The following is a 26,319-nucleotide window of genomic DNA, read 5'->3' as shown; positions in this document are numbered from 1 at the left end:
TCCAAGATCTTTCTCTTTTTTTTTTTATTCACTGAATATAGTGCCTGGCTCACAATCTTACTTTCTCATGCATACTATTTTTGATCTTATCATGACTGAGGTAAGGTATGCACCTCTTTTCATGTTCCTGAACTTTGGAATTTCTGTATCTGATTAGTCTATTGTTATTCCATCTCTCCCTCTACCTTGTAATCCTGAAATTTATTTTTTATCTTCATCACGAATTCTTAAGTGCCTTGACCACTCAGTTTTTATTTCAGGTTATCATCCATGCATTTGCTGCACTTGCTAGCCTTCTCCATCTTGACCCTTGGGTGAACCAATTCAACTCTGCAGTCCTGTTCTCTTGAATCCCTTTCCCCCTTATCATATCGCTGACTTTACCTTAAGTCTTAGCCTTGGATTACCTCAATATCTGCTGCTTTTGCTCCTATATTGCTGAATAAAGTTGGAGGAAATCATGAAATTGTTCTGAGTTGGGTATATTAGTAGTTCATGTATGTAATTTCTTTTTTAATTTTTTATTATAACTTTTTATTTACAATATATATGTATGGGTAATTTTTCAGCATTGACAGTTGCAAAACCTTTTGTTCCAATTTTTCCCCTCCTTCTCCCCACCATCTCCCCCAGATGGCAGGTAGACCAATACATGTTAAATATGTTAAAGTATATGTTAAATACAATATATGTATACAAGTCCATACAGTTATTTTGCTGCACAAGAAGAATCAGACTTTGAAATAGTGTACAATTAACCTGTGAAGGAAATAAAAAATGCAGGCGGACAAAAATAGAGGGATTGGGAATTATATTTCCCTGAGTTCTTTCGATGGGTGTAGCTGGTTCAATTCATTACTGTTCTCTTAGAACTGATTTGTTTCATCTCATTGTTGAAGAGGGCCGTGTCCATCAGAATTGATCATCACACAGTATTGATCAATTGTTGTTGTTGAAATAAATAATGATCTCCTGGTCCTGCTCATTTTTCTCAGCATTAGTTCATGTAAGTCTCTCCAGGCCTTTCTGAAATCATCCTACTAGTCATTTTTTTATGTATGTAATTTCATTTGGAACCTCACTGCTCCAAGCAGTCATCACAGTGACCCTTCAAAATCTTTTCCTCCCTCACAAACCTCCCATGGTTCTCCCTCTCCTTAGTTCTCATCTGATAACCTTGTCTCATCTTTTACTGAAAAAAATTGTCAAAAGCTTCCTCTGATTCACTGTTTCTTATCTTCTACCACTCAGATGCCTTAGTCACTTTCCTATCATTCTTGTCTCTTTTCCTTATGAAGGCAACATGCCCAAGAGATACTTTTCCATCCTGTCTTCTCTCCAACATATTGCTCCCTTATCATTTCCACCCTGATCCTTTTCTTCAGTCTGCTCTTGACTAGTATCTACTTCCTTAATACCTGCAAGCATCCCAAACAACCCTTACTTGATCTGTATTCCAGTAAGTTGTGTCCCATTTCTTCTTTTATGGAGAAATTCCTTTACAGGTTGTAATAGATTTGTCTCCCCCTTTTCCTTTTAGTTGCTTAACTCTTTAAAGTCTGGCTACCTCATTAGTAAACTAAAATTGCTATCACTAAAATTATCAGTAATCTCTTTAATTGCCAAATATAATGGCCTTTTAAAATTTCTCATCTTTCTTGTTCTTTTTGCAACTTTGTCACTGTTGATCACCTTCTCTGTGATGCTGTCTTTTCTCTAGTTTTTCCTCTTCAGTAATCTCTTTCTCTGCATACCTGTCATACTGCTTTTCAGTCTCTTTTACTGACTTCATTCAAGTCACACTTAAAAAAAAATAAGTTTTTGGTATCTTTTTTTTTTTTAAATTTCACAATCATTTCTTCCATTGTCCATCTCCCTCTCTTTTCTTTTTCTCATAGTCAGCCCATGTATAATGGATACTTTTTTTTTAAATAAGCAAAAGAAGAGAAAAGGATGAAACTAGCATAAACTGATCAGCATATTGAAAAAAGCTGAAAATATGTGTTATGTACTTTATCTGTGGACCTCTAACTTCTTTATAATTTTAGAATTTCACTTTTGATTTTTTTGATTATTCTGTTTTTATAGCCTTTGTGTACATTGTTTGCTTGATTTTCACATTAATGAATTCATATGAATAACAATTCTTGTACATCTTTCCATGGTTCTTTAATAGGTATCATGTTTATTGTTTCTTATAGTAGAAAAACAGTCCTTTTTATGTTCATGTACCATAATTTGTTCAGTAATTCTTCAATCAAGAGACATTTATTTTGTTTCAGATTCTTTGCTTTTAACAAAATGTGTTACTATAAATATTTTTGTTTGTATGGGGATTTTTTCTTCTTATTGGCTCCCTTGAATTATAAACACAGAGATAGTTCAAAGGGTGTGGACATTTCATTATTTTCTTTTCATGGTTTCTAAATTGTTTTCAAAAATGGTTGTATTGATTTGTAACTCCATCAACAATACACTAGTGTAGTTTTCCTTCCTACAATTTCTCCAACATTGACTATTTCCTTTTTTTTTAATTTTTAAAATTAATTTTTATAATTATAACATTTTCTTTGACAGTACATATTCATAGGTAATTTTTTTTACAACATTATCCGTTGTACTCCCTTCTGTTCCAAATTTTTCCCCTCCTTCCTTCCACCCCTTCCCCTAGATGGCAGGCATTCCTACACATATTAAATATCTTATAGAATATCCTAGGTACAATATATATGTGCAGAACCGAATTTTGTTGTTGTTGCAAAGGAAGAATTGTATTCAGAAGCTAAAAATAATCTGGGAAGAAAAACAAAACAAAACAGTGCTCACAGTTTATACTCATTTCCCAGTGTTCCTTTTCTGGATGTAGCTGATTCTGTCCATCATTGATCAATTGGAATTGGATTAGCTCTTCTCTATGTTGAAGATACCCACTTCCATTAGAATACATCCTCATACAGAATCATTGTTGAAGTGTATAATGATCTTCTGGTTCTGCTCGTTTCACTTAGCATCAGTTGATGTCTCTCCAAGCCTCTCTGTATTCCTCCAGTTGGTCATTTCTTACAGAACAATAATATTCCATAACATTCATATACCATAATTTACCCAACCATTCTCCAATTGATGGACATCCATTCATCTTCCAGTTTCTAGCCACTACAAAAAGAGCTGCCACAAACATTTTGGCACATACAGGTCCCTTTCCCTTCTTTAGTATTTCCTTGGGATATAAGCCCAGGAGTAGCACTGCTGGGTCAAAGGGTATGCACATTTTGATAACTTTTTGGGCATAATTCCAGATTGCTCTCCAGAATGGCTGGATTCTTTCACAACTCCACCAATTATGTATTAGTGTCCCAGTTTTCCCACATCCCCTCCAACATTTATCATTATTTGTTCCTGTCATCTTAGCCAATCTGACAGGTGTGTAATGATATCTCAGAGTTGTCTTAATTTGCATTTCTCTGATCAATAGTGATTTGGAACACTCTTTCATATGAGTGGAAATAGTTTCAATTTCATCATCTGAAAATTGTCTGTTCATATCCTTTGACCATTTATCAATTGGAGAATGGCTTGATTTCTTATAAATTAAAGTCAGTTCTCTGTATATTTTGGAGATGAGGCCTTTATCAGAACTTTTAACTGTAAAAATGTTTTCCCAATTTGTTACTTCCCTTCTAATCTTGTTTGCATTAGTTTTGTTTGTGCAGAAACTTTTTAATTTGGTGTAATCAAAATGTTCTATTTTGTGATCAATAATGGTCTCTAGTTCTCCCTTGGACACAAACTCCTTCCTCCTCCACAAGTCTGAGAGGTAGACTATCCCATGTTCCTCCAATTTATTTATGATTTCATTCTTTATGCCTAAATCTTGGACCCATTTTGATCTAATCTTAGTATGTGGTGTTAAATGTGGGTCCATGCCTAGTTTCTGCCATACTAATTTCCAGTTTTTCCATCAGTTTTTGTCAAATAATGAATTCTTATCCCAAAAGTTGGGATGTTTGGGTTTGTCAAACACTAGATTGCTATTTTTATTCACTATCTTGCCCTGTGAACCTAACCTATTCCACTGATCAAGTAGTCTATTTCTTAGCCAATACCAAATGGTTTTGGTGACTGTTGCTTTATAACACAGTTCTAGATCAGGTACAGCTAGACCACCTTCATTTAATTTTTTTTTCATTACTTCCCTTGAAATTCTCGACCTTTTGTTGTTCCATATGAATTCTGTTGTTATTTTTTCTAGGTCATTAAAATAGTTTCTTGGGAGTCTGATTGGTATAGCACTAAATAAATAGATTAGTTTAGGGAGTATTGTCATCTTGATTATATTCCCTCGGCCTATCCAAGAGCACTTAATGTCTTTCCAGTTATTTAAATCTGACTTTCCAATTATTTAAATCTGACTTTATTTTTGTGACAAGTGTTTTTGTAGTTTTGCTCATATAATTCCTGACTTTCCTTTAGTAGATATATTCCCAAATATTTTATCCTATCGACCGTTATTTTGAATGGAATTTCTCTTTGTATCTCTTGCTGTTGGATTGTGTTGGTAATGTATAAAAATACTGAGGATTTATGTGGATTTATTTTGTATCCTGCAACTTTGCTAAAATTCTGAATTATTTCTAATAGCTTTTTAGCAGAGTCTTTGGTGTTATGTAAGTATACCATCATGTTATCTGCAAAAAGTGATAGTTTGATTTCCTCATTTCCTACTCTTAATTCCTTGAATCTCTTTCTCGGCTCTTATTGCCGAGGCTAGTGTTTCTAGTATTATGTTAAATAGTAATGGTGATAGTGGGCAACAACATTGACTATTTCCAATTAAGCTTTAGGGTTGTTTTCAGTTTTTTCCAGTTTCATCTTATTTGTGTTTTGGACTTTTTTTTTGTTTTTTTTTTTTTTTTCAGATGAATGAATGTTCTAGGGTGATTATCAGTAGTTTGCTATTCTTTCAAAAACTATTCCTGTCATTTGATCATTTATTAGGAAATGGCTTTTGGTCTTATAAATATACACACACACAGATAATAATATAAAATCATAATAAATACAGAAATGTATTAATATATATGCTACATATAAACTATATAAATATATATACCATATGTAAACTATATATAATAAATAATATTTATATATAAAATGCATATCCTCTCTACCTGTTATTTATATGTCTTAGATACTAAAGTTATCAAAGACATTTGTTACAAATATTTTTCCTTAATTGACCATTTCCTTCTTTGTGCAGAAGCTTTTCAGTTTCATATCATTCTAATTAGTCACTTTAATTTAATTGCCTGCATCCCTTTTTTGGTTAAGCCTATTTATCCTACCCCAAGGTTACTACCCTATAGTTGTAAGTAGTATATGATTTTCTTCAATTTTTTAATAGTATGATTTTTAATGTTATTTATACATTTAGTTTGTGTGGTGGAATATGGTATACTATGTTAGTCTAAGCCTGCTTTTTAAACAATCTGCTCTTTAATTCTCTCATAATTTTTCAGAGGTAGTTCTTTTGTAAGTAATGAATATTTTCTGATTTGTCTAATAAACTCTGATTTATTGAGTTGTATTATTTCTGTTTCTCTCGTCTGTTCCATTGATTTATCTCATTTTTTGAAGATGTTTTTGAAGACTGATATTTTATAATACACTTTGAAGTTAGGAAGTGCTGTTTGCTCTTTTCATTATTTTCTTTTGATAGTTTGGATTTTTATGTGTCATCAAATGAATTTTGTTACAATTTTATCAAGTTTGATAAAATATTCCTTTAAGGTAATTTGGTGAAATTGTTATAAGTTGTTTGTTCCAAATGGCCAATATAAAAGAATAGATTTTGGAAAAGCTTAGTATAGAAAAACTATATTTATCAGAGAACATCTTTATTTTTAACTTGGCTCAGTAAAAGTCTTTTATTTATTGCTCTATGTTATTAATTTCTTGGATATATGATTAACTTTGGTATATGTTACTCTTTTGCTTTTTAAAAAAAAAGTATATTATTCTTTTTGGAAAGGTTCTATAGCAATAATAGATATGATGTATAAATAAAACTGAATGTTCAATATAAATAAAACTGAATGTTCAACCCCTATGTTTAAACTTTTGAATATTTTTTAAAAATTAGCTGAAAATTTTATTCATTGAATTTCAATGCAGTGATGTATTTTTTCTTCTTTTTTGTTGAAAATATCTGCTTTTAAAATTTTATCCTAAAAGAAAGAACATGTTAATCTTTTAAGACTTTATAAAGCTGATTAACATGTAAGCTGTAGCTAAAAATATTTTTGTGATAAGAATGTTTATAGCTCTTTTCCACTTTAGCTTCATGTTGTTTATATTAATTTTATTTAATATTACTTTAAAATACCTTCCCTAAATGTGTGTAGTTTTAAAAAATCTGTATTCTTTTAAAATAAGTAGTTTATTTTAGGTTATTATAGTATGGTAAAAGTGCGCACAGGACAGTGATTTTATGTGTCTGATTTTAACTTAAAATGACATTTTAAGAGAGACCTGAAGCAGTATTATCAACATTTCATTGAATTTTACAGTTGGAAAGAGCTTGTGAGGTTATCTAGTCTAATCTACCTGAATACAATCTATTTTCTCCTTGATAAGTATTTCTCCATTCTTTGAAAATTTCTTATAGCAGAACATATTCTTCCCAAATATATCTTTGGAGATATCAAAAATCTCAACTGATTTTGCTTTTGAATTACTTAAATGATTAGGAAAGTTTTCTTTTTCAACATTTCAAACTGTCTTTTTTTTTTTTTTTTTTTTAACTAAAAACTACAGTTGCTTCTATTTGTTTATTTTGACCAACTAGAACAAGCTCTGTTGTGGTACCTCTCTCTATTCTCTTCTTTAGATTTGAATATCCTCACTTCTTGCATCTTCATATTCTTTGATAATGAGGCCCTTGCTTTTCTGGATACTATCCAACTCTCTATAGGCACTTTATTTAAATCCCACATGAGACCATATTCCTGTCCTTCATAAGCATCCATTTTAAGAGTCACATAGATAATGCAGTGGAAAGGGCCCTGGCCCTGGAGTGAGGAGCACCTGAGTTCAAATCCAGCCTCAGACACTACTAGTTGTGTGACCCTGAACAAGTCACTTAACTCCAATTGTGCTGCGTCCCTTCTCCCCCCCCCCAAAAAAAAAAAAAAAAGAAAGAAAAAAGAAAAGTCATATATATATAGCTGACTAAGAGTAAGGACTTTGATTATGGAAAGTAGCTCTTAATGAGATGACCTGAAAGGAATGATATTTGTGCAGTCTTTCATCCCTTAAATGTCATACCATTTCCCAGGTTTGGGACCATAATCCTATTTTTCTTCATGGTAAGCTTGCCTCCCTCTCTCCTTAAGATTAAGATAATAACCTTAAATTAATTGAATGACTTGGGTTTAATTATCTACATAATTTTTTTCTCTTAATGGAGATAACTATTTTGTGTATAGAATGCATTTAATATTATTTATGTTGCTCAATTGTGGCATAATGCATTTTTACCTTTCTTCACTAGCCTCTGTGTTCCTTGAAGATATCTTTTTGTTGTAGCTCCTCAAAAATCTAGAAATAATTGATTTGTAAGTAAAATTAACAGAATATCATTAATAAAAATTTTCATAATACATTACACAATCATAAATTTTCTGAAATTTATGAAACTTTTTCCTTTATTAAAGCTTTTTATTTTTCAAAACATATGCATGGATAATTATTCAACATTAGCCCTTGCAAAATTTTGTATCCAATTTTAATTTATGAAGCTTTACATATTTTTTATGATTAAAAAAAAAAAGAGGCCATAGGATATAATATATGGGGGGGGAAAAGCAACTAACTTTGTATTCAGGGATAACTAGTTTCACATTCTGTCTCTGATATAGATTAGCTCTGTGATCCTCAACATTTCAATATTTGGGACAACTCCATTAGCTGGTAAATTGCAGAGTAGTTTTTTGCTTTCATAGAGTTCTTTTCTCATTCACATAGATTAAATATGGGAAATATGAATGAAAGTATAGACTTTCATGGACATAAAGATTTTTTGATGTTAATTCTTTCAAGTCAAGTCCGACTTCAAGATCCTTTTTGGGGTTTTCTTGGCAAGGATACTAGAATAATTTGCCATTTCTTCTCTAGGTCATTTTTTATAGATGAAGAAACTGAGGCAGATAGGGTTAAATGACTTGCTCAGGTTCACACAGTTAACAAGTGACTGAGAAGATGTCTTCCTAATCCCAGTCCCAATAGTCTATTTGCCCCTAGACTTTTCAATCAGTTGAAAACACAAGTCAAGTTAGGTAACTTATTACTTACTTTGTAAGTACTTACATGCCTTTTGTATATTCCATATTGTCATTCACATCTAGATGCATCAGCATTTTGTAGAGTTTTATTTCACATCAAATAATCTTAAAATTCTTTTTGCTTGATGACTTATTTTTTCCTGTTGATAAACATGTTACATAGTTGGTCATATTACTTATGGTCATTAAATCGCTTCATGGGAAGATAAAGTTGCTATTCAAAGTTGGAGAGTTTGGGACTGTTTACCTTATCCTAGAGGCCTATTAGGATTAGTAGTAGATTGAGTTCATCAGAGTGGGAATTTTAGGACTTTGATATAATTTCTCCTTATGTAGTTTATTCCCTGAGAGGCCTCAAATAGTTTTTTTTTTTTTTTTTTTTTTTTTGCATCTCATTTTCCTAATTTTTATCATGTAAAGAGGGAAGAAGGAACCAGAGTTGATGGCCTTCTAAGGTCACTTCCAGTTCTAAATGTATGATGCTATGAAATATTTTACCTGAGAGTTTAGTATACATAAGTATACATAGGGGAATAAAAAGATAGGTATGACACAAATCCTGTGCTTAAGTGGCTGATAGTTTATGGCAAAGGAGGGAGGAAGAAATGTCCAAATAACTATGAACCAAATAAAAAGTCTAGAAAAATTCGGTAACAATCTTTTTAATTAATTATAATTTAATAAGGATTATATTTTATTTTTTCTGTTCCCAGTCAACTTATTTTTAATGCATATTGCTTTATAAATCATGGTGGGAGAGAAAAATAAGAGCAAAAGGGAAAAACCATGGGAGAGATTAAAAAAAAAAAAAAAAAAAAAAGAAGTGAATATAGCATGTGTTGATTTACGTTCCATCTCAGTTCTTTTTCTGAATGCAGATGACATTTTCTGTCCAAAGTTTATTTTATTTTATTTTATTTTATTTTTTTAAATTTTTTATTATATATATATATTTTATAATATTATCCCTTGTATTCATTTTTCCAAATTATCCCCCCCTCCCTCTATTCCCTCCCCCCGATGACAGGCAATCCCATACATTTTACATGTGTTACAATATAGTCTAGGTACAATACATGTGTGTAAATACCATTTTCTTGTTGCACAATAAACTTTAGATTCCGAAGGTACATGTAACCTGGGCAGACAGATATTAGTGCTAACAATTTACATTCACTTCCCAGTGTTTCTTCTCTGGGTGTAGCTACCTCTGTCCATCATTGATCAACTGGAAGTGAGTTGGCTCTTCTTTATGTTGAAGATTTCCACTTCCATCAGAATACATCCTCATACAGTATTGTTGTTGAAGTGTACAGTGATCTTCTGGTTCTGCTCATTTCACTCAGCATCAGTTGATTTAAGTCTCTCCAGGCCTCTCTGTATTCCTCCTGCTGGTCATTTCTTACAGAGCAATAATATTCCATAACCTTCTTATACCACAATTTACCCAACCATTCTCCAACTGATGGACATCCATTCATCTTCCAGTTTCTAGCTACAACAAAAAGAGCTGCCACAAACATTTTGGCACATATATGTCTCTTTCCGCTCTTTAGTATTTCTTTGGGATATAATCCCAGTAGTAGCGCTGCTGGGTCAAAGGGTATGCACAGTTTGATAACTTTTTGGGCATAATTCCAGATTGCTCTCCAGAATGGCTGGATTCTTTCGCAACTCCACCAGCAATGTATCAGTGTCCCTGTTTTCCCACAGCCCCTCCAACATTCATCGTTATTTGTTCCTGTCATCTTAGCCAATCTGACAGGTGTGTAGTGGTATCTCAGAGTGGTCTTAATTTGCATTTCTCTGATGTGATTTGGAACACTCTTTCATGTGAGTGGATATAGTTTCAATTTCTTCCTCTGAGAATTGTCTGTTCATATCCTTTGACCATTTATCAATTGGAGAATGGTTCGGTTTCTTATAAATTATGGTCAGTTCTCTATATATTTTGGAAATGAGACCTTTGTCAGAACCTTTGTTTTTAAAAATATTTTCCCAATTTGTTACTTCCCTTCTAATCTTGTTTGCATTAGTATTATTTGTACAGAAACTTTTTAGTTTGATGTAATCAAAATCTTCTATTTTGTGATCAATAATGATCTCTAGTTCTCCTCTGGTCATAAATTCCTTCCTCCTCCACAAATCTGAGAGGTAGATTATCCTCTGTTCCTCTAATCTATTTATTATCTCCCTCTTTATGCCTAAATCATGGACCCATTTTGATCTTATCTTGGTATATGGTGTTAAGTGTGGATCCATATCTAATTTCTGCCATACTAATTTCCAGTTTTCCCAACAGTTTTTTTCCGAATAATGAATTTTTTTCCCTAATGTTGGTATCTTTGGGTTTGTCAAAGATTAGGTTGCTATATATGTACCCTTTTTTGTCCTTTGTATCTAATCTGTTCCACTGATCTACCGGTCTATTTCTTAGCCAATACCAAATGGTTTTGGTGACTGCTGCTATATAATATAGCTTTAGATCAGGTACACTTAGACCACCTTCCTCTGAGTTTTTTTTCATTAGTTCCCTTGCAATTCTCGACCTTTTGTTGTTCCATATGAATTCTGTTGTTATTTTTTCTAGGTCATTAAAATAGTTTCTTGGGAGTCTGATTGGTATAGCACTAAATAAATAGATTAGTTTAGGGAGTATTGTCATCTTGATTATATTCCCTCGGCCTATCCAAGAGCACTGAATGTCTTTCCAATTATTTAAATCTGATTTTATTTTTGTGGCAAGTGTTTTGTAATTTTTCTCATATAATTCCTGTCTGTCCAAAGTTTATTAAGATTGCTTTGGAAAACTGAACCACTGAGAAGAACCAAGTCTTTCATAGTTAGCTAATCATCAAACATTCTTGCTGTTATTGTTAGAATGGATTCCTGGTTCTGCTTGTGTCACTCAGTATCAGCTTGTCAATCTTTCCAAGACTTTCTAAAATCAGTGTGTTCATCATTTTTATATAACAAGAATATTCCATTACTTTCATATGCCACAACTTGTTCGGCCATTCCCCGATTGATAACATCTTCTGATTTTCTAATTCTTCCCTGCCACAAAAAGAGCTGCTACAAACATTTTTACATATCTGGGTTATCTCTTCTTCTTTATGATTTCCTTGGAATATGTAAAGTCAAAGTGTAATCACAGATAGTCCTTTGGGCATAGTTCCAATTCTCTCCAGAAGGGTTGGATCAATTCACAACTCCACCAACAATGCATTAGGGTCTCAGTTTTCCCACATCTCCTCCAACATTTATCATTTTTTCCTGTCATCTTAGCCAATCTGAGAGGTTTGAGGTAGTACCTCAGAGTTGTTTTAATTTGCATTTCTCTAAACAACAGTGATTTAGAGCACTTTTTTCATATAACTATAGATGGCTTTAATTTTTATCATCTGAATATTTAATAAGGATTTTAAGGAAAAAACATTAAAATGTTTAAAAGTATTCTGTGGATTTTGGGAAGGGGAGGATTTGATTTTAGCAATTATAAAGAACAGAAATAGAACATTACCAGTTAATAGGAGGCAGTGGAGATTTGAAATGCTGGGCTGTTTTTTTTTTTTGTTTTTTTTTTTTTTCCCCCCCCTTTGTCAGGCTTTACCTGGGACTTTGGTAAGTGGCATTTCTAAAGTAGAAGATAAAACTTTTCCTTGGAGGGATAGTATGTAGTATTCCATTACTTTTATGATTACTTTATAGAATCATAGAATTACAGAATTTTAGAGTTGAAGGAGCTTTAATAGCCTAGTCTAATCCATATTTTAAAAAGGAAATCCCCATTGTTAAATAATAATGATAGGAGTTAATATTATGGGCCTTAGTTTAAAGATAGCTCTTACAATATATATCCAAATAGAAGGAATTTCTTGACTTACTAGCTTTTAATTTCTCCTTTAGGCTGCATGAGAAAAAGAGCCCTGAAATGGAATATATAAACAAATACAGACAATTAGAAGCTGAAGAATTTGATATATACAACAATGATCATTCAAACAGTGGACCAGGTAAAAGAACCTCTAAGTCATATGTTAATAGTGGATGTTATATGTATCTTGTTCATCTGAAGAATTCATTTGTTTATAAACAGGGCCATTCAAAAATATTTTAGACAAAGTGTCTTATCCATTCTTCCTATCATTTAAAAATATTCTAAATTTGTGAAGTTTGGGGCATACATAATCTATGTTTCCATTGGCTTAATGCAGTACCTTGCTGAGAGAGGGAGGGGTTTAGGAAGGAAAGAAAGGTCCAAGGCAAGAAGCAAAATAATTTGTTAATACTTATATGCTGAGTACTGTGCTAATAATTTGGAAAATTACAGTATGAGATTTTACCAGTGAGTTGTCATTATTGAGCTTGAATTTTCCATTTATGAATTAAAAGGTTAGATATTACAAATTTTAATTGTCAGCTTATCTTCAAGGAGCAAATTGAATGACAGAGAAGACAATTCCTATTCCTTCCAGTTTAATATGAAATGATTTCAATATTAAATGTTTTAATACTTAGGATTGATGATAGAATTCAGTGATTATTATAAAGGACCTTTAAAAGAAAGACATGAAAAATAATTGGATACTAACATAATTCTGATGAACTGGTGGGCTAAAAAGCAAGTTACAGTTATAGTAGACAGTTTCATCAAAGAAAGTAATAGTAATGAGACACAGTGTACCAAAACTTATGGGATGCAGCGAAAGCTATTGAGAGGGATTGAGTCCACAGTTATAAAAAACCCAACATATTAGAAATTTAAGTGTTGAATAAAATTAAACAAAAAGACCATTTAATTGAAATAAAATAAATTTTTTTCTTTAAATAGGTAACCTGTTTTAACAAAAAGAGAAAAACGAAATTTTTCATAACAGAAATGAAATAGGATTTTTTGAAAGGAAAATAAAGGAGTTATCAGAAACCTCCCAATTATATACTAACACCTCATGATGTAGAAAAAATAAATGAATGCTTAAAAAACATAAAATTACCTGTACTAGCAAAAGAAGAAATAAACTTGATTTTTTAAAGATAGTACTTTTTCCAAATACATGCAAAGATAGTTTTCAACATTCACCTTTGCAAAACCTTGTTTTACAAATTATTCTCCTTCTCTTCTCTCCTTTCCCCTGTGCAAGATGGTAAGCAGTCTGATAATAGGTTGAGTATGTGCAATTCTTGTAGATATAAGAAATAAACTATTTAGATAACAGTATCAGAAAAAAAGAAATTGAAGAAACCATAAGTGAACTTCCAAAAAGTAAACTCTGGGACTAAATGGATTCGTAAGTAATTTCTCTAGACATTAAAGAGCAATTAATTTTAAAATTACACAAGTTGTTTCAAATATTAAGAAAAGCACTTTTTCCTATACTCTTTTCTATGATAGATAAAATTTTGATATCTAAACCAGGCACTATAGTAGACCACTATCCTTAATGAAAAGTGATCACTACATTAGAAAGAATGTATACTGTCCAGGTTGGACTAGCATTAGAAATTCAGCATTATATCAACATAAAGAAGATTATACATATAATAAGCCATGTTTATTATAAATAATTTTTAAATTCCTGTGATCATGTTAACAGATCGACAAAATACAATGCTCATTTCTGTTAGACTCTAGAAATCTACAATAAATGGACCTTTCTTTAATATATCTGTGTATATTGAAATCTAAGAGCAAACATTGTATGTAGTGAAGAATCTAGAAATCTTTCCAAGATTGGGAATAAAATAAGAATGTCTGTTATCACCACTATTATTTAATATAGTGCTAAATTGAACAATAAGATGAGAAAAAGAAATTTAGAGAATTAACAAAAATGAATAGAAACCAGTTTTTTGCTTTTGCAGATGATAGGATTGTACATAGAGAATCCTCGATAGTCAAATAAAAAATTATTGAAATAATTAATAACATTAAAATTCAGAATAAGTGTATCTTCCCAGATTCACCAAGGAAATTAGGTGACTCTTAAATATAAAATACTCTCTAGAGAGATAAAGACAAGTCTAAATTATTGGAGAAGTGCTTAATAAACCATTATAATAAAAATGACAATATTATTTCACTTTATTTATTAATGGTGCTAGTTAGACACTCAAAAGTTTATTTTATAAGTACTAGGAAAAATAATAAAATATTCATAGGGAGGAACAAAAGTTCGAGAATCTCAAGGATAATGAAAAAAGTGGGAAGGAAGAGAATCTATCAGTATCAGATCTTAAGTCATTATTATAAAGCAGTAAACATTAAAATAATTTGTTAATGGTATGATAAAAGTGAGGTAGACCAGTGGAACAGATTAGGTTATACAATATATAGAAGCAAACAGAGTAGCATAGTGTTCAATAAATCTAAAGACTCCAGTTACTAGGAAAGGACTATTTGATAAAAACTAGAACAGCAGTTTGACAGAAATTAAGTTTATACCAATAATCTTAGATGCATTGTAATAAAATGAGTCACATAAATTTTTTGGTTTCCCAATTTAAACTGTAGTTTACTTAAACTGTAGTTTAAGTGTGTAATATTATGTCTTAAAAATCTTGAAGGAAATGAAGAGGTACAGAAGATGAAGAACATTCTAGGCACAGGAGATCCCAGTGTAAAGGCACTGAAACAAGAGATTTTAGTGTGTTTGAGAAACAGCAAGTAAACCAATGTCATTAGGCTGAAGACTGGAAATGGAAAGGGGCTAAATTGCAAAGGAATTTAAGTGACAAACAGAAGACTTTGTTTTATTTTTTAGATAACAGTAAGCCATTATAGTTGGTTGATATAGTAAGACCTGTAATTTTGGCAAAGGAGTGGAAGATAGATTGGAATGAGTGGATTTCTGAGGCAGGAACAGAAACCACAAGGCTGTTATTAATATTTTTCACAAGAAATGTGAGGAGGTGTTGGCTCTTACAGTTAAGAGGTGGGGACATATAAGATTATGAAGTTGAAATGACAGGAGTTGGTAAAAAAAAAAATACTTCCAGATCAAATATAAAATCCTCTATTTGGCTTATAAATTCCTTCATTTACCTTTTCTCATCCTGCCTTGACAGCCTTCTTAAACATTGCTTCCTTTTACATATTCAGTTATCCTGTGACACCAGCCGCCTTGCTGCTGCTAGGACACTTTATCTTCTGATTCCAGGTATTTTGGCTGGCTTTCTGCTCTCTCATTTCTGTCTCTTGGCTTCCCTGACTTCAAGTCCCAGCTTAAGTCCCACCTTCTGTAAGAAGCCTTTTCTGGCCTTCTTTAATCTTAGTACCTTCTCTTTGAGAGTTATTTTCAACATTTCTTACCTGTATTTTATCTGTACATAGTCTAATGGAGAGACAGAATGACAAGAATTGTGAGCTCCTTGAGAGCAGTATTTTTTGCCTTCATTGTATCTCCAATGCTGAGCACAATAATATGTGCTTAATAAAAGCTTGTTGACTTGACTTGAATCAGAGTAAAAAGTTGGGGATGACACCAAGGTAGTGAGCCTGGGTAACTGGGGAGAATGGTGTGGTTCCCTTGCTAGAAATAGGGAATTTAGGAGAAGGGGGATACTCCCCAAATATTTAAGATGATCTAAATTGTATCTACCACAAAACTAGAAGTGAATATAAATGCATGTTATATAAATTTAAATTTTGGACAGTTAATAAATTGGTAGATAAGGGACATGGTTATTGGTATTGTTTACATAGATGAAAGAAAGTAAACTAGATTATATGCAGTTTGATCGATACAGAAATGCTTAAATGAATTGTCTTAAAGGGGAGTAGATAGTTAATAGGCAGAAAACCTGCAATGGAATGTCCCAAGGATGTGACAATAGTCTTATTATTTTAACTTTTTAAATCAGTGACTTGGATAATGGCTAGATGGCATGCTCATCAGATTTGCAGATGACAGAGAAAGAAGAGGATCATTTATCAACTAGATGACAAAGTCAAGCTCCAAAAAAATCTTGACAAGTTTTTTTTTATTATAATTTTTTATTTACAAGATATATGCATGGGTAATTTTATAGCATTGACAATTGGCAAATCTTTTGTTCCAATTTTTCCCCTCCTTCCCTCCACCCTCTCCCCCAGATGGCAGGTGACAAGTTAAGATGGTGTTTAATAAGTATATTAAATAATAATAGTAGTGAAAATGAATTACCATTATTATCAATAGTTAAACAAACAATAATAATTAATGCTATTATGGGCCGGACACTGGGCTATATGATAATTAGTTCATTTGATCATTACACAGATCCTAGAAGGTTAGGTGCTATCATCATCATCATCTCCATTTTATAGAAAAGGAAACTAGGTAAATAGAGATTATGTGTCTTGTCCAGGGTTATACAGCTTGTGTCTGAAGCTATATTTAAACTCAGTTCTTCCTGACTCCAGATTTAGTACTCTATCCATTGTACCACATAGCTGCTTTTAAATAAAAAGTTTCATTTATTGATCAATTTTTTGAACTCGAGTACAAAATGGAGTGGGGAAAGGAGCTGATGTTAGTAAGCAGTTTGTTTGAAAGACTATTAAGTTATGGATAGTAAGCTCAGTATGAGTTAGTGTGATATGGCAGCCAAAAAACAAAACAAAACAAAACTAATATCATCTTGCCTGTATATTCCCTTTTTAATCTCTAGAGTAAGAGATAGCTTCAGTATAAGATTTGCCTATAAATTTTGTGTTCTTTTGTATTGTTTCCCATTTGTCTACTACCTTATATGCTAGCTCACAATGCAATAAAATCAGCTTGTTTTAACTGGAGATAAAATCCATTCTAAAGTACATTAAAAAAAAGAAAAAAAAAAGCAGGAAACTACTGAGGCTATGCTATTCTAGTTGATCAGGATAAATCCGCCATTTTCCAGTGACAGTTACCTTCAGGGAAACTCAAAACTATTTTTCAGATTATTTCTTTAAATGAGTTAGTGGTCCAGTTAAACACTTATCAGTTAAGTGCTCATGATGATGATATTTAGTTCAGGGTATATTAGTACCTCTTACTTGAAATTTATTGGCCAAGATGGGCTCAAAAGGTCCCAGGACTTGTCCCATCTTGTGGCTTTTCTTCCTCATGTGATTCTTTAGTTCCTCCTCGTTGAGAAACTGCATTTTCCATTAGCCCCCTTGCCAATAAGCAGCTACAATTAAGAGTATCAGAGCTTTCAAAAATAAAAGTGATAATCTCTAAATTATTCTTAGATAACATCTAGTTCAACTCTGTGGGCCATTGTTTAGCAAGGACAATTGACAAATTTGGACAGTATAAAGAAGAGAATCGTGAAGTTGGTAAAGTGCTCTGAATTTGTACCAGTGAGAATCATTTGATGGAATAGGGGATGTTTAGAAAGTAACAGTCAGAAACAAACTAGGATCTTATCACCAAAAAATGAATCCTCATCTATAGAGTAGGTTATTCTGGAAGAAAGTTGTAAGTTGTGTCAACTGTTTGATGGCCCTTTGTGGAAGAGATCTTCGAAGAGACTTAACTTACTGAATTCCAAAGGATAGAACTTAGAGCATTCATAAATATTTCAGAGGCACATTTAGGTTTAATGTCAGGAAAAACTTTCTGAAATGTTGAAATCTCAAAATCAAATGAACTAACTCTGAAGGACTTAAGGTAAAAAAAAAAACACTTTTGGTTAACCTCTCCTGAAAGTAACTATCAGTGAGTGATCAAAGTTATGCCTATATGTTTTACAAGAAATCTTCTGCAGTTTTAATATTTTTTTTAATGCTTCAGTCTATATTCAGACTCAATCAGTTTTTCTCTAGATATGGATAGCTTTTTTCATCTCCTTCATAGTTGTCTTGGATCATTGCATTGCTGAGAATAATACCCAAGTCATTCACAGATGATTATCCTATAGCATTGCTGTCAGTTTCATGTTGTACATTTCACATTGCATGACCTTGTGGAAGTCTTTATGAAGAAAGCATCCTGTACATCATTTCTTTTAACAATAGTATTCTGTCATAATCACATGCCATAATTTATTTCCTAGTTAATGGGCATTCCTTCATTTCCAATTCTTTGCCTTAAAAAGAATTGTTATAAATATTTTTTGTACATAAAGGTTTTTTTCCCTTTTTAAAAAAAATCTCTCTTGGGATATATGATTTTATAGCCCTTTGAACATAGTTCCAAATTGCTCTACAGAACGGTTGAATTAATTCTCAGTTCCATCAACAATACAGTAATGTCCCATTCCCTCCAACATTTTTCATTTACCTTTTGTAGCCAATTAACTAACTTAATAGATATGAAGTGGTATTTCAAGTGTTTTAATTTGCAAGTCTCCGATCAACAGAGTATTTTTTTTTTTATATGGCTATATTAGCTTAATTAGTTTATTTGAAAACTTCATATCTTTTGGTCATTTATTAATTGTGAAATGGCTTTAATTTTTTTTTATCAACTTAATGCAGTTCCCTATGTTTGAGAAGTGAGGTCTTTATCAGAGAAACTTGCCTTGAAATTCTTTTCACAGTTACTCTTGCTAACTGTATTCCCCTCAGTTAGTCTATTCTCTCCCCTTTCCCCCCATCCCTGTTTTGTTTCTGATTACTCTCTCCCTTCTATCCCCTACCTTCTATCACCCTATACCTTTGTTATTATATCCCCTTCCCCTCCTACTTTCCTCCAAGGTAAAATAGATTTCTATACCTAATTGAGTGTGTATGTTATTTCTTTGAGCCAATTCTGATGAGAATAAAGTTCACTCCCCTCTCATCCCCATTATCGTCTCCACTGTAACATTTTTTTTTCTTGCCTGTTTTTATGGCAGACAATTTATGCCATTCCAAATCTCTCTTTTCTTTTCTTCAAGTACATTTATTAATTTAATTAAATTAATTTAATTATACCTTCGTATTTTATTCAGACCTGATCCATCCACCGCTTTAATAATGAGAAAATTCTTATGAGTCACAAGTATCATCCTCCTATCTAGGAATGTTAACAGTTTTACCTTAGTAAATCCCTTATGATTTCTCTTTCTTCTTTACTTTTTCATGCTTCTCTAGAGTCTTGATTCAGCTCTGATCTTTTCTTCATGAATGCTGAAAATCCTGTTTTTCATTAAATGTCTCATTTTTCCCCCTGAAGGATTATATTCAGTTCTGCTGATTAGGTGATTCTTGATTGTAATTCTAATTCTTTTGCCCTCCAGAATATCATATTTCAGCCTTCCGGTCCTTTAATGTAGAAACTACTAAATTTTGTGTTATCCTGATTGTGGCTTCACCATACTTGAATTGTTTTCTTTTTGAATGCTTGCAATATTTTTTCCTTGACCCTGGGAGTACTGGAAATTGGCTTTGGTATTATTGGGAGTTTTCATCTTAGGATTTCTTTCAGGAGATGATGGGTAGATTCTTTTAATTTCTATTTTACCTTCTGTATCAGGAATTACGGGATATTCTTATAATTTCTTGAAAGATGATTCCCAGGCCTTTTTTTTTTTTTTTTTTTTTTTTTTTTTTTTTTTTTGCATATGGCTTTCAGGTAGTCTAGTAATTTTAGAATGATCTCTCTTAGATCTTTTTTCTAGGTCAGTTGTTTTTCCGATGATATAGTTCACATTGTTTTCTATTTTTTTTTCATTCTTTTTGTTTTGTTTTGTTGTTTCTTGATTTCTTATATAGTCATTAGCTTCCATTTATTTAATTTTTAGGGAATTATTTTCCTCAGTGAGTTTTTGTATCTCCTTTTCCATTTATATAATTTTGCTTTTTATAGCATTCTCCTCATTGCCTTTTTGTACTTACTTTTGTATCACTCTCATTTCTTTTCCCAATTTTTCTGGTAGAGGTAGACTCTGTTACTTGATTTTCAAAATCTTTTGAAATTCTTCCAAACCTTTATTGGAGGTTTTGGATATATAGTAGCTCTGATTTTATCATTGTCTTATGGAATCACAATAGTGACTTTCTGTGGTCAGAATCTTTTTCTCTTGTTTATTCATTTTCTCAACTATTACTTGATTTTTAACTTTTTGTTTCTGTGGTGGAAGGTGTAATGTCCTAAGCTTTAGGGATTTTGTGAAGCTGTTTTCAGAAATCCTTCTAAGAAATCTACACATTTTTAATTCTTTCAAGGTAGAAGTGTGGTTACTACTCTCCTGGCCTATTGAAATTCTTCCAAACCTTTATTGGAGGTTTTGGATATATAGTAGCTCTGATTGTATCATTGTCTTATGGAATCACTATAGTGACTTTCTGTGGTCAGAATCTTTTTCTCTTGTTTATTCATTTTCTCAACTTATTACTTGATTTTTAACTTTTTGTTTCTGTGGTGGAAGGTGTAATGTCCTAAGCTTTAGGGATTTTGTGAAGCTGTTTTCAGAGATCCTTCTAAGAAATCTACACATTTTTAATTCTTTCAAGGTAGAAGTGTGGTTACTACTCTCCTGGCCTATGCTCTGGTCTTTGAGCAGCCATGAGCACTCTTTTATGCCTAGAAACTGTCAGGAGCATCTCTGTTCTTCTGTGACTATATGTTCTAGTGTAGTAGTGCTCCCCTTTGCCCTGGGACTGTGACCCAGGATTATGTCATGAATCTGGGCCTATCTTAATGCTAGAAAAGAGACCCCCTTACCCTCTTTGGACTGAGATTTCCAAAAGCCACTGCTGTTGCTGCTGCTAATTTCAGTCATTTTGTGCATTATAATGTTCTAAAATTTGTTAGAATTATTATTTAAAACAGTTTGGGTTAGAACTCCTTGCTTTTTATTCTACCACCTTGGCTCTGCCTCCTGGTTTTGATATCATTTCCTTGTTGGTTAGGCTTTTGTGTGATGGAACAAATATGATATGAAATAGAATTGCTTGTGAAAACTTGGTTCTCTGTTAATGACCTTATTATGTATTGTTTTTTTGATTTCATCTGTGCATTGTCTTCATACATTTCTGTAAAGATGGGAAAAGTGACTAAGTAGTTTTGGATATTCTTTTGAATAGCTTCTTTTTTCTTTTGGTGATAAATCCCTACCTTCTCCCCATATTTTTGGTATTTTCTTCTTCCTTCAGATGACTTGAGACTTGATCCTTTACTGCTCTCAAAATCGTGTCACTTTTCTAGCATAGAGAATCTTTATGTACCTTTGATCAATTCCATCTGCTCTCTTCAGTGACTTTAGAGCCTTCTTCATAATTCATGTTAGTCTTGTGTTGTGGATTATCTTCATTGAATTTGATGAGGAGAGGATAATTTGCTTTTAAAAAGTCTTAACAGTGTTTTTGCTATTCTATGTATGTATGTGTTATGTCATTCCTTACCTCTCTTTCTTATCTCTTCATCTCCTGTTTATCTCCCCTTATGCCTCCCTTCTGATTATTTCTCTATTTATCTTCATCTTTATTAGTTCTTTCCAAATCTTCTAAATCTTCTGTGACTCTTCCCCCAACAAAACAGTATCTCATTTATTCTGTAATATCCTGCCAACCAGGACAATATGCTCAGGAGTCTTCCATTCTCATCTCTCCCCCTCTCACATTCCTCCTCTCTCCTCCAAATCATTTTTTTGGAACTATTTACTGACCTTGTATCTAAGAAGTATTCCCATTCCATCTTAATTTTCCTCTATTCCTGTTCTCCCATAATACTTGGTCCAAATAATATGAAGAAAATTCTTCCTTATATTTTAACAGGTGATATTCTCAGGAAGAGAATAGGATATATACTTTTTGAATTTGTTTTTTTTTTTTTTTTGCTATACATATTGCAAGGATTTTGTCTTCTCTTTTTTTAAAGGTAAGGAAACTAAGGAAAGAAAAATATTTGTTAATTAGAAAAAGAAAATTTTTTTTTAATATTTGGTGGGCCTGTGTCTGGCTCCAACAAAATTCTCAATTTAAAATATTTCAAAACAATAACTTGTTTTGCAGCCTTTAGGAATCTATTAGTCATTCTCTGTAAAAATATAAAATTATACGCACATAATTGTGACTGTGTGTATGTATATAAAAACTACTCAGAAGTGCTTAGTGGTGGTAAGAATTGCTGTCCATGTACTTGGAGATTTCTCTGGATGTTTCTTGTATTGCTTTTGGCCCTGTAAACTTTTTTCTTTGTTTTTTTTTTAATTCCAAATCTGAATTTTTTTTTTTTTTTACTTAATAGTGTTAAAGTGATAGGACTTCATGGAGAAGAATAGAAAGAAGGAATGAGGACATCCTTTGAAGTATATTATAATGACATTTGTTATTAATAGATTTGAAAAGTGTTTTTAATACATAAATCCTTTTAACTTTAAACATTTTAATTTCATCATAATTTCATTATCATACGACTCAGAACAAATACTACTGCATTGAAAATAGTGTTTTAGTTTCTAAATGGAAATAGAACAATGAAAATACATTTCACTTAGCTTAATTTTTAATCATTTTATTCAGTTTAAAAGGATACAGTACTTTGGGAACCAGGATTTCCTAATAACTTGAACCTTTTCTTAGAATACTATATTTTGTGGCGTTATTGCTGTTTAGTAGACATTTAAAAATTTGCTGTAGGATTAGAAAGCTATATGTTTTTATATCATATTTTATGACTAAATGCTTTCTTTTTCTTTTTATGGTAAAAAAATTTCTTTACTCTTTGTACTCATTGTATAAGAAATAAGAATAAGAAAAGAGTATTTTCCTTTTCCATAAGAATGAAGTATATATAATAGTCTTTGTATTTTAATAAACTATTGATACTCATCCCACATTAAAATAAGTAGTAAAGACATTTATTTAAAAGACTTAATTTTCTGCTGAATCATTAATATAGTAAAAAAAAAAAAAAACCCTCTAATTTTCAGTAGTTCATGGATGCACTGAATGACTTCAAATAATTTCAGTATTTTAGAATTAGATGATTTATGACCATCTTACAGTTCTTGAACCTTATTTAGATGGAAGCTGAGAAGTTATATAGTCCATTTAGCTACTAAGTAATATTTCCTTAACCATAAGCCATTTTTTAAAAGATAATCATTTCCTTAGTGTAAGCCTAAAATTGTCTCCCTGTAGATTCTGTCCTCTGGGGCCAAACAGAACATTTCTTGAGAGCCCTTTATGCTCCATTTTCCTTATGTTTTTTTTTTCCCCAATCTAAACATCCTCTCTTCCTTCAGGGAGGTATGATGATCCCCAGTCCTCTTGTTGTCATGTTGTCTCCTCTATGTGTGTGTTTCAGTTTGGTGTAGTGGTCTTTGTGCAGAAGATTTGTACATGGTATACTTTAAGGGCTCTGGCCGAGTATAATGTTGAGACCAACACAATTTAATGCTATTGCATTTTGTAGACAATAAAATAAGACCTACAGCAATAGTTATGAATAGCTAGATAAAGTTTGGACCTAGAGTCTGGACCCAAACACTAACTATATGACTCTGGGCAAGTCACTTAACTCTTTTTATCTCAATTTCCTCATTTGTAAGGTGATCTGGAGAAGGAAATGAAATGGCAAACTGGTCCAGTATATTTGCTAATAAAATCTCAAATGGGAATCGCAAAGAGTTTGGCATGAGTAAAGTGACTAAACAATAACAGGGATCATTAGAAGGAACATTGGGATTTTTTTTTTTATTCCAAATTATTTTTTTTTACTTAATAGTGTTAAAGTGATAAGACTTTATGGAGAATAGAGATAATACCTCCCCACTCATTTTATATGCCAAAATTGGTCTTAGATTTTAATGTCATAGAAGTATACTTATTGCTGAAGTGGAACAAAATCAAATGCAAAACCTTGTAATCTTTACATGTTGCCTTTGAAGCTTGAAACTTTGAAGTTTTACTGTTAATTATAAACCTGTATTCTATTATATCTATGAACTCTGGAAAATTATATATAGCAAGTCATCTCAAGTAAACTACTTTAGTATGCTCTATAAATAAATAGAAAACTGAAACAAATTAATAAAACTTGTTCATTACCTAAAGAATCTTAAAAAGAAAGAATGTTAAGAAAAGTCAACCAAAATGAATATTGTATAGTAATAAAAATAGAACTTAAGTTGTTGAAATTTGGTCATTCAGTAAGTCTTTTGTATTTGTATAACAGATTTAATTAACTACATGCTTTTTAGTTGAAATCTTGTTTTGGGTCACTCTGGAGTATTTAAAATGGATTGTTTTTTCCTTTTTTTAACCTTTAATCTGATTAATTTTACATTCACCAATTTTAAGACTGCTATATAAGGCATAGAACCTCTGATGTTTTATTTGGGAAAGTGTTATTTGTGTTCAAGTTGTTGGGCTAGGGAAACAGTAAAAAGGAACTAATACTTCTTGCAATTTCGCTCTTGTGTTAGAGGAACTCGGGTTTCTTTCGTCTCTAAATCCAGGGAATCTGGCCATTCTACTACTACCTTCAGGAACCTGTGATTTCTTGTGCCATGTTCCGCTTTTTTGAGACTATATTTTTCTGCTTTTGGATTTTTCTGAAAGGGAGAGGAACTGGAGTTGTTAGAGTGTTCATCCCTTTCTGACTTAACAGTACTAATAGAGGGCAAGGCACAAATTTGCTTGTCCCTATGGTGGCTTTATCTCTGTTCCTAGGCTCTGACTCCTATTTGATCCTGAAATACTGCTTTGTTTAGAAGATATACCCACCCAAGAACTCTTCTTTTTCCTTCCAGAAATTTGAGTCCAAGGCAGCAGCACTGCTCATGAACTCTTTCTTCTTCTTTCTTTAGAATTATTGCCGTTCCATTGCTGACCTGTCTTGAGTCTAACAGGTTGTCTGGTGAGGATGACACAACAGTTATCAGCTTTCAGCTCCAAACACTCTCCCTCTGGTCCCTGTCCATGTTCAGCTCTACTCAGATCTGTTTTCTTTTAAAGGTCATATCAAAGGTTATGATTCAGATCTACCAATAGTCATCCCCAAATGCCACTAATCTTTCAAATGTCTTTGATGAGTTGATAACATTGGAGTAGTAGTAACACCTTAAGTTAGGAATTAGAGTCAAATGATATATCATTCTGGATGTTCAAGACCAAGAAAAAAGTCTTTCTACCTCTTATAGGAAATAATACAGAATGAAGTGAGCAGAATCAGTAGTACAGTTTATACAGTAACAACAGTAATAAACAACCTTAAAAGATTTGGGAAGTTGGATCTATACAATTTTCTTCTTATTCTGAACTTAAATAACAAAAAATTTAAAAAGAGGATTGTGCCTGAAGTTGCAGATTATATATAACTTGTTATTCCTTTTAAATATATAATAGTTAGGTAACTTTCTTCCCCTACTCCTCACCTCTGAGATGGCCACCATTAGACACATGTGTGTGTATGTATGTATGCTTGTGAGTTCTTTTTTCTGAGTGCAAAAAGCATCTTCATAGGATTTTTGCAGTTAATTTGGGTATTTATAATGTCAGAATGACTTGGTCACTCAGAATTGTTCTTAAATCAATATTATTGTTACTATATACAATGTTTTCTTGGTTCTACTCATTTTGCTCTTCATTGTTTCATGCAAGTCTTTTCATATTTTTCTAAAAATCAAGTTGATCATTTCTTATAATAGAATAATATTCCATCATGAACATATACCTCAGTTTGCTTTGTTAGCCATTTTCCATCTCCGCATTTTCCAATTCTTTACCATCACAAAGAAAGCTGCTATAAATATTTTAGAGTATATAAGTTCTTTTCCTTTTTTTCCTAGTTAGGGTTTTGCTGGATCAAAGGGTAGAGACAGTTAAATTATTCTCTGGGCATAATTCCAAATCACTCTCCAAAATGATTGGATCAATTCATAGATCTACCAACAAGGAGTTGGTCTCCATATCTCCTCCAATATTTGTTGTCAGTTTCCTCTTTTATCACTTTAGCCATTTTGATAAGTATAAAATGATATCTTGAGATTATTTTAATTTAAATTTCTATAGTCAGTAATGATTTAGAGCATTTTTTCACATGATTAGAAATTGTTTTGATTTATCAGAAAAACTACCTGT

At 32.1% G+C, this 26,319-nt stretch overlaps 1 protein-coding gene across 1 annotated transcript in view; it reads left to right on the top strand.

The window, feature by feature from the left end:
• The window catches only part of LOC141556655 (ATP-dependent RNA helicase TDRD9-like), a 174,297-nt gene that overhangs the window by 21,747 nt on the left and 126,231 nt on the right, over positions 1-26,319 (top strand). Inside the window, 1 exon segment of the mRNA XM_074291121.1 lies at positions 12,252-12,358. Within this exon segment, the coding sequence (XP_074147222.1) occupies positions 12,252-12,358 (107 nt within the window).

Source organism: Sminthopsis crassicaudata, chromosome 2 (genome assembly GCF_048593235.1).
Source record: "Sminthopsis crassicaudata isolate SCR6 chromosome 2, ASM4859323v1, whole genome shotgun sequence".
Classification (NCBI taxonomy): domain Eukaryota; kingdom Metazoa; phylum Chordata; class Mammalia; order Dasyuromorphia; family Dasyuridae; genus Sminthopsis; species Sminthopsis crassicaudata.
Note: the sequence above shows the minus strand (reverse complement) of the source record. Positions and strands in the feature narration are given on the sequence as shown.